The sequence below is a fragment of the Muntiacus reevesi genome, chromosome 2 (assembly GCF_963930625.1).
Source record: "Muntiacus reevesi chromosome 2, mMunRee1.1, whole genome shotgun sequence".
Lineage (NCBI taxonomy): Eukaryota > Metazoa > Chordata > Mammalia > Artiodactyla > Cervidae > Muntiacus > Muntiacus reevesi.
In genome coordinates, this window is record NC_089250.1 from 201,179,617 (window position 1) to 201,192,664 (window position 13,048).

The 13,048-nt window shown below is 42.6% G+C and overlaps 1 protein-coding gene and 1 pseudogene across 2 annotated transcripts in view; one reads left to right on the top strand and one right to left on the bottom strand.

Moving 5' to 3' along the window:
• The window catches only part of LCMT1 (leucine carboxyl methyltransferase 1), a 66,058-nt gene extending 53,480 nt beyond the window's left edge, over positions 1 to 12,578 (top strand). For both annotated transcript variants that reach the window (XM_065924528.1, XM_065924529.1), the window contains exons 7-11: positions 1,927 to 2,047; positions 6,206 to 6,307; positions 7,530 to 7,621; positions 9,360 to 9,457; positions 12,362 to 12,578. In XM_065924528.1, coding sequence (XP_065780600.1) covers positions 1,927 to 2,047; positions 6,206 to 6,307; positions 7,530 to 7,621; positions 9,360 to 9,457; positions 12,362 to 12,384 — 436 coding nt within the window. In that variant the 3' untranslated portion in view covers positions 12,385 to 12,578. The remainder of the gene's footprint in view (positions 1 to 1,926; positions 2,048 to 6,205; positions 6,308 to 7,529; positions 7,622 to 9,359; positions 9,458 to 12,361) is intronic.
• Positions 8,493 to 9,255, bottom strand: LOC136159056 (protein CEBPZOS-like; annotated as a pseudogene).
• Positions 12,579 to 13,048: the final 470 nt, after the last annotated feature.

Sequence of the window (13,048 nt, forward strand, 5' to 3'; positions counted from 1 at the left end):
CAAATAGATGGGAAAACGATGGAAACAGAGATTTTATTTTCTTGGGCCCCAAAATCACTGCAGATAGTGACTGCAGCCATGAAATTAAAAAATGCTTGCTCCTTGGAAGAAAAGCTTCACTAGAAAGCACATTAAAAAGCAGAGACATTACTTTGTCAACAAAGGTCCGTCTAGTCAAAGCTATGGTTTTTCCAGTAGTCATGTATGGATCTGAGAGTTGGACTATAAAGAAAGCCAGGTGCCGAAGAATTGATGCTTTCGAACTGTGGTGTTGGAGAAGACCCTTGAGAGTCCCTTGACTGCAAGGAGATCCAACCAGTCCATCCTAAAGGAGATCAGTCCTGACTATTCATTGGAAGGACTGACGCTGAAGCTGAAACTCCATTCCTTTGGCCACCTCATACAAAGAACTGGAAAAGACCCTGATGCTGGGAAAGATTGAAGGCGGGAGAAGAAGGGGACCACAGAGGTTGAGCTGGTTGGATAGCATCACCGACTCGATAGACATGAGTTTGAGTAAGCTCCGAGAGTTGGTGATGGACAGGGAAGCCTGTCATGGGGCTGCAAAGAGTCAGCCATGACTGAGTGACTGAACTGAACTGAAATGAACAGTTTGAAGGCATAGATTCTTTGGCTTTCCGCCTTCTTTACAGTCCAACTCTCACAACAGTATGTGACTCCTGGGAACACCATAGCCTTGACTATACAGACCTTTATCAGCAGACTAATGTCTCTGCTTTTCAACGTACTGTCTGGCTTTGTCATAACTTTTCTGCCAAGAAGCTTACTTCTGCTTACTAGTTGTTTAATAGAGGGCAGGGTTTTTGTTTTTTTTAATCTCTTTGAGCCTTGGTGTCTTCATTTATGAACTGGGATGAAAACTATTTCACAAGATGGTCTTGAAAATCAGGTAGCGCGTGTGAAAACAGTTGAGGAATTGGCACATATTAGGCCCCTGAGTCAGCTGCATCTGACTCTGAATACAGTTGCAGCTGTATAGCCAGCTGTTCAGAAAATGTGCTGGAAGGTCATGGAAGTAATCGTGTATAAATCGGACCAGATCTTCATAGGAAGTTTGCCTCACTTTGGAGATCTACGAAGTAGATGAAGAACAATTGGTGTAACAAGTATTCAGATTTCATTTGTGTTCTCTGTTTTCCTTTATGGGCTGTCTTGTCTGCTTTTCTTTCACTTACATTTTGAAAAGTGTTAATCCTCTTTCTAATGTTGCTAATGGCTACCTCTTACAAAATATATTGTAAATATGTCTAACTTCATTTTTTAAATGATTCAAATCTACAAAAAAGTTGCAAAAATCATGCAAAAAATTCCCAAATAGCCTTCTTTACCTGGACTGGGCTTAGCTGGGTGATTCATCTGTTAGGGGCCAGGTTTAACTCATGTCCTCTGGGGTTTGTTCATGTGTGGAGAACAGATTGATCAGTGGAGCTGTGTCATTCTCAACCACAGGACCTCCCCTCTGAGGGCAAGCTAGCTTGGGTTCATTTCCATAGTGGTTTCAGGTTTCCACGTACAGCAGGAGAGCAAGCGCCAGCGTCCAGGTCATTTCCAAGCTTCTGCTGATTTTCCATTGGCCAAAGCAAGTTACACGACTTAACCCAAATTGCAGGAAGAGGGAAATAAACTCTGCCGCCTGAGTGGGAGGCTCTGCCTGGTCAGAGTGCCACAGTGTGGGTGTACAGTTAGGAAGAACTTGTAGCCATTTTTATAGTCTGCGTTTTCAACAGCCAGACAAAAATCATCACTGATCACTCACCTTTTTGCATTGTAAAACTGAAGATTCATGCTGCATTGATTGTTAATATGAAAACCGAAAGCACTGGGGTATGAACTGCAACGTGAGTACATTTAGAGAATCCCACCTGGATGAAAACATATTTATGTGCCTTTTTTCCTTCCCTTAAGATTGCCGACCCTCCTGATAGCCGAATGTGTGCTGGTGTACATGACTCCGGAGCAGTCTGCAAACCTCCTCAAGTGGGCCGCCAACAGTTTTGAGACTGCCATGTTCATAAACTATGAACAGGTAAGAGGAAGCTCAAGAAATCCACGTTCTGCGCAGGACTCCAGGGGTGACTTTTCCACTCTTGAGCACCCGTGGAATATGCTTTCCCTTATTCTTTTCCTTCTGCCTCTGTAGTTCTCATGTAGCTCCTTTGTTAGTCAATTCCAGCAAACCTGGTATTCTTTTCCTTTCTTGATGTTTATGTATTTAACTTTCTTTTGGTTGAACTGGGTCTTCGTTGCGCACCTGGGCTTTCTCTGGTAGCAGCCAGCAGGGACTACTCTCTGCGGTGCCAGGGCTTCTTGTGCGGTGGCTTCTCTTGCTGTGGAGCACGGGCTCGAGAGTGTGGGCACAGTAGTCGTGGAACGTGGGCTTGGTTGCCATGCGGCACGTGGGACCTTCCCGGACTAGGGACTGAACCGGTGTCCCTTCCATTCCAGGGTGGATTCCCAACCACTGCCCTAAACCAAGTCTTTTTGAGTTCATGACTGCTTGCAAATTTTTATCTAGAGTTTCTGGAACTTCCATCTTGGCCTTTAAGGAAGCTTTTTGTGTTCTTACTTTATCTCCGTGTTTACTGTAAAGTCATAGGTCGTGATGGAGGAAATTTTGGCTGTCATCAGGGTAGGGGTAGTGAACTCACATGCCTTCAGAGGCAGATAGTGATGCAGATGGAAGAAGCTGGCCAGGTGTCATAGGGTGTGGAGTGGTGGGGCCTGTGGTGAACTGGGACACCCACGTTCCATTTCACGAGATGCCCGCTTTTCACTGCCAGTCAGTTATTACCACATGGAGTGAGCCTAGAGTTGCCTGAACTCCCGATTTTGCAAGAGAGATTAGAAATCCAGGGTTTTACTGTAACATTTCCTGTGGCTCAGCTGGAATGAGCTGAACTGAGCTCAATGAGCTCACAGCTCCTGCAATGTGGGAGACCTGGGTTCAATCCCTGGGTTGGGAAGACCCCCTAAAGAAGAGAATGGCTACCCACTCCAGTATTCTGGCCTGGAGACTTCCAAGGACTGAATCCCTGGAGAATTCACTTCACTTTCCTAATTTCTAAAATCACTGAGTCTGGCCTCTGGCTCGTTGTCCTCTTCTCATCTGGTGCCTAAAAGGTTATGTTTTAGTGTTTTGGAATAATTCGTCTTGGGTCTGTGTGACCTGCAGCAGAATTGCTTTGTGGTTGAGAGTTTGTGCTGTGGAGACAGACTGCCTAGCTCTGTGATCTGGACAAGTTACTTAACCTCTCTGTGCCTGTTTCCTCATCTGAAAAATGAAGCTAACGATACCCCAACTTCATTGTTCATAAATGAGCTAACAGGTGCACAAGCATTGACAGCATTAAGTAAGCTGTTATTAACTCAGTTATTATTTGGATCTCTCAGAGCCCCAGGGATAAGAACACCTGCCTCTCAAGTCTAAATAATTCAAACTAAATTTGGCAAGTACATTCATTAAAAAAAGAAGACGACTTGCCTCTCTGAATTATTATGGAATTCCTGAGATGTTGAACAGCAGTGGACTGGTGATGAGCAATGCCAGTACATGTTAGCTGCTGTTATTGTTTATTTTAGTTTAGCTTTATTGATTTTATTTTATTTTTTTAACCGCTTTTTATTTAATTTTCAAATGTCATTACAGATAAGGGCAGTGCAGCGCCTTGCCCAATGTCACGTAGCTACATACAGGTCTGGGACTGGACCTTGGTCTCCTATCTTCCCCACCCCCCACCCAGCCCAGGTGCTGGTATAGGTTGTTCTTGGTTGGTTGAGTTTTCTTCTTTTCCTCTCTTTAATTGGAAGCATTCCTCAGATTCAGTCTTTAAAAAAAAAAAATTTAAATATTTATGTATTTATTTTTGACTGCACTGGGTCTTTGTTGCTCGCGTGGGCTTTCTCTGGTTGCAGAGTGGGGACTCCTCTCGAGTTGTGCTCAGACTTCTCGTTGCAGTGGCTTCTCTTGTGGAGCACGGGCTCTAGGGCACACGGGCTTCAGTAGTTGTGGCTCACGGGCTTAGTTGCCCCGAGGCATGTGGGATCTTCCCGGACCAGGGTTTGAGCTGGCACCCCCTGCCCTGCACAGTGGATTCTTAACCACCGGACCACCAGGGAAGCAGATGTAGTCTTTTGACCCAGTGAATGAATATGATGGTTGCTGGCCTCGTCAGTCTGTACTGTCAACGTGGAGAAATCCTGGCGACCTGTCTCTGTTTTCAGGACACCACACCTGGGGAGAAGGAATTTCACTTCCCACGTTTCCACATGTTTCAGATGTGTACTGTTTCATTTGTGTGTTCTTTTATTCAACATCACATGAGAGATAAGGGGTTAAATAAATTTTGGCCAGAGACCTTATCACTTTGGAGCAGGGCTGAGATTGTACTAGTTTTTAGTATGTTGACCACAGCTGTTCCTCAATGGGGTTAAACCCTGCCCACCACCTTCATTTTGTGAATAATCAACTTTTAATTCATTTATTTCCTGACAAGTACAGAATCATCAGCCTTATGTTCGTCAATTGCTCATATGTCTTATGTTGTTATTTAATTAATAGTTAAATGACAAAACAACATGGATGATGATTATTTCATTAATAATGATTTCAGATTCTTTGGATTTGATTACTTATATAGCCGGCGCTTTTCTTTGAGTTTCATATATATTGACCTGTTTAATCATTACAACAGCCCACAAGGTAGGTACTAGTACTATTCCTGGTTTTACAGGTAAGGGTTTGAACCAAGGGATTAGGTATCTTGCTCACAGCTATTAAATATCAAGCCAAGATTCAAACCGAGGCAATAAAATGAAGGAGTTTGTGCTCACAAATATGCTTCTATTCTGAATGAATAGTCTGCAATTGTATCATTATTGCCATGTAAGTGCTTTGCATCCCCCCGCAAAAAAGAGTAACATTGGTTCTTGTCTTGCAGAGGATTGGGGAATCACTTCATATATTATTAAAGTGCTGAATTTTTGATACCTTATATATGACAAAGTACCAGTGTATGCACTACATTAATGTGCATAATATGTTGTTTTGCACACATATATACATGATGTCCTTTATTTATTTATTTTAACCGGAGGCTGATTACTTTACAATATTGTAGTGGTTTTTGCCATACGTTGACGTGCATCAGCCATTTTGCACACATATATACATGATGTTTTTTAAACCGTTTTTTTTTTTTTTTCAGAGATAGGTAAGGTGGTCTGATATTCCCATCTCTTTAAGAATTTTCCACAGTTTGTTGTGATCCTCACAGTCAAAGTCTTCAGTGTAGTCAGTGAAGCAGGAGTAGATGTTTTTTCTGGAACTCTCTTGCTTTTTCGATGATCCAGCAGATGTTGGCAATTTGATCTCTGGTTCCTCTGCCTTTTCTAAATCCTGTTTTGAAATATATCTGAAAGTTCTTGGTTCATGTACTGTTGAAGCCTAGCTTGAAGGATATTGAGCATTACCTTGCTAGAATGTGAAATGTGCACGATTGTATAGTAGTCTGAACATTCTTTGGCCTTTCTTCTTTATTCACAAAGTAATGCCACATGCAAATAAAAAAAAAGCCATCTAGTTTGAAGGGTAAACAAAGAAAAGTTTCTCATCTATCGCAGACCTCAGCCTCTAACCTGGGAAGCAACCTTGCTGTATTCTAGAATTTTCCTGTGCATATATAAATGTGAAGAGAGTTTTTTTCTCCTAAAGATAGATGGGAGCATATAGTACACATTCCTCTGTAAGTTACTTTTCAAGAGTTTATCTTAGGGGCCATCTCATATCTGTCTATCTTCTTTTTATGTTTTCATGGGCATATGGTACTTCATTGTATAAACCCGCCAGAATTTATTTAACCCCAAGCAATGGGTATTTAAGTTCTTTCCAGATCCTTTCTATCATACATAGTGCTGCAGTAAATGTTCTTGCATCTTCGCATACACACGCAAGTCTACCTGTGAGACGGGCTCCTAGCAGTGGCGTTATCTGGTGCCAGGCTGAGCGTTTGCAATGGATGAACTCTGCCCAGTTGCCTTTCAAGGGCTTACTTCATCAGCACTGCACTTGGGTTCCATGACTTGCACTGGGTATTGTCAGCCTTGACTGCTTAGAAATAGGAGGTGGTTATTTTAATTTGCATGTTTTAAGAGCCAGAGAGACCCAGCCTCCTCTCTCCCTTCCCAGGTGAACATGGATGACCGGTTTGGGCAGATCATGATCGAGAACCTGCGGAGACGACAGTGTGACCTGGCCGGAGTGGAGACTTGCAAGTCGTTGGAGTCGCAGGTCAGAGGGCAGAGACCCAGATGTCCCCTTGTACCCTTGGCCAACCGAGAAAGGGCCTCCTCCCTCCGCAGTTGGGAGAATGTGAGAGTCCTTCCGGAGTGCCTGCCTGCGGGCAGCCAGGTCTCCACGTGGGCCGCTGGGTCATCATGTGGGGGAGATCCAAGCCCTGTGCTACCATCTTAACATAGAAAATACAAGTTTACATTCCTGTCTCCTGTTCCTTTAATTTTTTATTATGCTGTTTTTCAAACAACATAAGAGTAGAGGAAATAATTAAAGCGAACACCTATGTCCCACCAGCCAGCTTCAATAATTAATAATATTTTGTCATTGCCATATTGTTACCCCTTCCCCCAAATTTTTGTTGGTGGTGTCATTGGAAAGGTGGCTCAGTGGTAAAGAGTCTGCCAGCAGTTCAGGATTCACGAGTAGATGTGGGTTCAATCCCTGGATCAGGACGATCTCCTGGAGGAGGAAATGGCAACCCACTCCAGTATCCTTGCCTGGATAATCCCACGGACAGAGAAGCCTGGCGGGCTGCAGTCCATGGGGTCACAAAGAGTCGGACATGACTGAGTGAGCACATCATTGGAATATTTAAGGCAAATCCCAGACAGTGTTTCATTTCCCTCGTAAGTACTTCAGTGTGAATCTCCTACCAGTAAGGACCTTCCTCTGCCCAGGATATTGATGATACCATGATCACATCTGACAAGTCGACATGCTCCTTCGTAGCTGCTGACACCTACCCAATTCATACTCGGTTTTACCAGTCGTCTAAAAAACTGTTCATGGCTGGTGTATTTGAATCAGGATCCAAACATGATTCGCACTTTGTACTTGACTTAAATTCTTGCAATCTGTAATTGTTACCCCAAAATTTAGAAATTTTTTGGTGAAGAGGCACTTCCCCACCCCTATCCCCTTTTAAATGGCTTAGTTTTTACGTGGCTTATGTCATTACCACCAGGGCCCTTTAAAAACCTGTTGCTTACATAGAAGAGTTTCTTCCTTTATTTCTCTTCAAATATTATACTTTAGGGTGCCCCCATTATAGCAGTACCTGTTGAGTAGAGAAAATGGGGAAATTGAAAAGACAGATGAGAGGGTCCAGAACGGACTTTTGAAAGAGGAGCCCTCCGAGGGAAGCAGTGTGTGCAAAGAGCGCCCAGGTCTTGTGACAGCTCCTGTCGTCTCCCTTTCTCTCCACCCCACGTTTTAGAGAGAACGGCTCCTGACCAGCGGGTGGGAGTCGGTGTCAGCCATGGACATGATGGAATTATATAGCAAGCTGCCTCGTGCCGAAGTGATCAGGTACGGGATTGACAAGAGTCCACTCCATGGCAAGTAATTGTGAATGAAAGCCATTATTGTCCATATCTTTTAATGTTAAAAAAAACAAACAAACAAAAAAAACCCAACCCCAAACTAGACCTATTTTGAAACAAGTTAACTGCTGCTAACATAGATTAAACATTGCTAGCTCCTTGAGAGTAACTCATTAGCTATTAGCCAAGATAAGGTTTATGCCCAAACAGGTTATTTTAGTCAAAAATAAGCAGTTACACCTCTGCAGTGGAAATGTTGCACAATCCCTGTGTTTTGGAAAAGGAGGAAAGTCAAGTTGCCCAAGGGGTCCTAAGCGGGTGGGGGAGTCTGCTTATGGATTTTTAAGTGGACTTTCCCCCTCATTATAAAAGAAATACGTGCTTGTTGTTCTAAAACAATTTTCAAGTAAAGTGTGTGAAGTATAGAGCAGTTGTGTGCTGTGAATAAATCAGAGTATAATCTTTTTCTATGTGTATATAAATATTTATCAATCTATAGATTTGTATTTTTTGAATCAGTAGATTGATACATGTATTTGTCTGTAAACCACCATCCTTTCAAAAGCTTAACAATAGTTTGTATTTATCTCTGTGTGTCAAGATGTTCAGGGTTACCCTGTCCTGTTTAGTGGTGCCTGGTATTTATACTGATGTGTGGATATATGCTAACGACAGTAGTTTTTCAAATTGAGGTATAATTGACAGACAACATTAGTTTCAGGTGCACAACATTTTTTTAAGGAGAATCACTTTATTTTGAGTAATAAACAAAATTCCATTTATAATGTAATAAAAGAAACCCTCCGTCAGTTTCTTCAGTTAGTCTGAAGAATAAAGCCTCCAGCTTAATTAGAATTTACATTTAACCTTAAATATTCTAAAATCCACCCATGTCAACTTTGGAGTTTTAATCTTGCCCAATCCTATGAAATAGTAGAGCAAACCTTGATCAATAATCAGACTCCTAATTTTTGCCGTTCAACCATATTTCTTGATCTTGCTTTCTGACTCCATACGTTCCATCCAGAGTGTTCAATGGATTTGTAATACACTTCCAAGGTGAAGGGAAATTTCTTGCTCATCGTTTGCCTAAAATCTTGGCTTGTGTTCATCTTTTTAAACAAAAAAACACACACCAAAAATGCCCACAGGTTCCGCTACTAAAACTCCCCTAGAGATCTTCTTTGCCAGTGGTTCCGGAGCTCAGTCCATGACATCTGAAGCAAGGTCTTGGAGCAGAACCCCACCATGTGCAGACAGCAGGCAGGACACGGCAGCAGTCCTGGTTTAAGTTACGTTTCTTTTCACATAAATGAGATTGAAAAGCTCTTGTTTTTTTCCTTGCCAGTGACCTGGTCTTTTCCCCATCTTTTAAATAAGTCTTAAAAAGTGTTCTTTCTTACTGAAGTGTAACAGCTCTTTTATATGACAAGGAAATCTACCTCCATGTCATTTGTATTACATTCTCTTCTAGTTTTCATCTGTCACTTTTGACTTTGCTTATGGAGTTTTTTTTTTTCTTCTTCTTTTCAATAAAATTAAGCTAAAACGGACCCACGCCACACATACTATTCTGTAGTCTGCTTCTTTTCACATAGTCTATTCTGAACGCTTTTGCATGCCCGACAGTATGTGTCTCGGCCTTCATTTTTTTTTTTTTTTTTTCTTTTTCGGCCTTCATTTTTAATTGGATACATTTGTACTGTTGTCTCTTCGTTCCACAGAATAGAGTCGCTTGAATTCCTGGACGAAATGGAGCTTCTTGAACAGCTCATGCAGCATTACTGCCTTTGCTGGGCCACCAAAGGAGGAAGCGAACTAGGTAGGTGACTTCACTTATATTGATTGGAATTTTTCTAGGGTATTTTTTGTCTCCAGAGAGCATAACGCTCAATGGGAATTTTCTACCCAGGAGGAACTAGGGCTCGTATACATGGATCCGTGAACATAGAAAATCAGCAGTTATATCCTCTGTTTTTATAGCACAAAACCCAGGAGAACTGTTCAAATAAAACTACATGTATGAAAACCAATGAACAGCCTGTTAGGGTTGTTTGTGGAATTTCCTCAACTGGATGGTAAGAGACCTTGAGTCTTGTAATCATCTTAATGAAAGGATCCAATGTTCAGCTTTTTGATCTGCTTGTCACCAGGTTTCCTGGGTGTTAAAACACACAGGTCATTGTTTCTGTCTAACACCCCTGCAGCTGTGGGTTGAATTTCTCTCTTCTTTTACACTGAAGGTGAATTCCCTGGCCTGGACGAGCCGTTGGGACAAAGCTCGGAGCCTTGTCTCAGTGTCTTGTTTCCCTGACTTGACCCAGTTCCTGCTTTACCGATGCCCCTTGTTGACCTAGCCTCCCCTGGGCATCTCTCGAGCCCAGTGGAGGTAGTTTTAGATCCCAGTTCTGGCCTTTGCTGTTACAAGCGCCCTCAGACTTCCTATAGCTATGTCTGACATACTGCCTTAGGCAGGTAGTGAGTATAAAACAAAGAGCTTGGGGGAGTCAAGGACTGTCTGCTGTGTGAAAATTCCAGGTTGTTAATCATCCTCCTTGGGCTTATCTTTCCACCAGTTTATAAATTTACCCAGCTGGGCAGTTCAGTCTACAAAATCCATTTAAATTATTTTTTATTTAGAAAATCATTTATTACTGTGTTTTTGTACTGCTGTTTTTCCCTAGTTTTGGAAACAGTGTAATTTTAAGCAGAGACTTTGGAAACTTCTAAAAAAAAGTATGGCAAAGAAAAAAAAATCATCCATATGGCCATCATTCAGAGATAACCTCTGGCAGCTTTTCCCTTCTATTATTTTTCTGGCTGTTGATTTGCTTTTAGTGGGGTTTAATTTTCTATGTAACCTTGATTCCAGATCTTTATAAGCGTAATATTATAACATAAGCATTTCCCTTTGCTATTAAAATCTCTGCATGAGCGTAATTTTCATGTCTTTATAAATATTCTGTCATGAAGCTCTGTCTGCATTTACTTAATTTTCTTAAACTTTTAAAAAATATAGGTGACTTGTAATAGTATAGAATTAATTCTAGATTCTGTCAAGTAATGATGCATTGAGCTTTTCTATGTAAGGGCCTTCTTTTCCCCACTTCGCGCCTGACTGCTTGTGGTATTGGTATAGTGAGTTGCTTACATACGAACCTTCGAGTTGCGAACTTTTAAAGATGCGAACGTGCGTTCCATCAGTGTCAGGTGTGAGTGACTTGGCAGCTTTTCCTCCGTCTCCTGTTGCTGACAGTCCTTCGGCTCTACAGCCTCCCACCTCCCTGCCCGCCTCCGTCAGCAGCTCTTCTTGCCTCTTTACTCAATGCCAGCCCCTGTATGCCGAGCTTTTGTACTGTACTACTGTACTTTTCAAGGTACTGTACTGTGAGATTAAAAATGTTTTCTTTATTTTGTGTGTTTATTTTTTATGTATTGTTTGTGTGAAAAGTATTGTAAACCTATTACAGTACAGTACTATATAGCCAATTCTGTTAGTTGGGTATGGAGGCTAACTTTGTTGTACTTATGAACAAATTGGACTTGCTAATATGCTCTTGGAATGGAATGGAACGGAACTCGTTCGTATGTAAGGGACTTACTGCACTTAACTTGTATGTGTGTAGAGGAGAAACTGTATGTGTTTGCTCGAAGTTCAGCATCTAAAAGACCAAGTTCCTAGAGGATAGGCTGTAGGACAAAATCCAAACAGATTGATACTAAACAAACCTACAGCCAAGACTCTGGAAAATCAGAATGATTCTCCAATAATAAAATCGCCTGCTAAAACAAAATTCAACACTCTTCAGAAGAAGAGATCAGAAGTCAGTCTCCTCAGCTTACCACCCACTGTGTTCAGTTCAGTTCAGTAGGTCAGTCGTGTCCAACTCTTTGCGACCCCATGGACCGCAGCAGGCCGGGCTTCCCTGTCCATCACCAGTTCCTGGAGCTTGCTCAAACTCATGTCCATTGAGTCGGTGATGCCATCCAACCATCTCATCCTCTGTTATCCCCCTCTCCTCCCGCCTTTAATCTCTCCCAGCATCAGGGTCCATTCCAATGAGTCAGTCCTTCACATCAGGTGGCCAAGTATTGGAGTTTCAGCTTCAGCATCATTTCTTCCAATGAATAGTCAAGACTGATTTCCTTTAGGATGGACTGGTCAGTATTTGATTAAAAAAAAAAAAATTACTAGATATGTGAAGAAATAAATTGCCTACACCAGTCTTTTTTATTACTGAATTTAACTCAAAGAGAAAAGGGTGAACAGAATTGTGAAGACTAGTCAGTAACCCTTTGACTTCTTTCTCACCCAAAATGGGCCAATAATAATTTTAAATTTAAGGTAAAAAGCAGAACACTCAAGATTGAGCTCGTTAAACAAGTTGTCTGAATGAAAGGTATTAATTCAGAAAAAAAAAGTTCAGCATTTAAAGAACGAACGTGTGGGTTTTACTGCAGAGAGCCAGCCCATAAACCGCTGTAACATTTCTTAATCCCTTTTAAGCTGCCTGTAAACACTGTCTCATCCAGCCTCCTGTTTCCTTGTGGAATCTTATCTTTCACAACCAGGAAGGCCGGGTGCAGTAACTGAATGTGCAGCCATCGCCCCAGAGCCAGTCCCTGTGGACCTGGGGCCCCAGGGTCACATTCTTCCGCCTGTGACTGTTTTCTCTGCCTCAGCCTCTGACAGCCCCTTCTCAGCATCTGTGTTTCCTCCCCTCAGGTTTGAAGGAAATAACTTATTGATCTGTTCAAGACTCGTGCTGAGCCAGAGCTGAAGCCAGCGGCCTTTCCGGAGTTGAGTCTCCAAGTTTCCTGAGCAGTGGGGAAGCCCCGGCTGCCACTCTCCCCCATTCTCCAAGAAGCCTCGTTTACTGGGGTGGTTGTACAAGTTCCTGTTCCTGTTGGCCAGCAGTTTAAATAAATCTCCGTTGCCAGTTGCCAGTGCGTTGGGTCCTTTGCTGTTTATCCTTTGCTCCCCTGGGGTGGTGGGGGGGCGGGGGGACGGACTGTGGTTCCCCTCTTTGTCAGCTGGAACCAAAGATCCTCAGCCTGACCTTGACCTTGGCTCACCCTCCGTGAGTCAGACTCAGCTCCTGCCCTTGCATCCATTGTGGAATTTACTCCCACGTGCTCTTATGTGTGGCACCTGACCTTGCACTTGGCATCTTGACCAGAGGTTGGAGCTCATCTCTGCTCCCATTTCTGCCCTTGCCTGCTCAAATCCTCCTTCACCTTGGTCACTGTGGCAGGCTGAATGATGAACCTCTAAAATGTCCCTTCCCAATCCCCCCGGCTGAGAGTATGTTACCTTGTATGGCAAAAGGGGCTTTGCAGATGTGAGTAAGTTAAGGATCTTGAGGTGGGAGCATCCAGGTGGGCTGGATGTAATCACAAGAGTCCTTCCTTT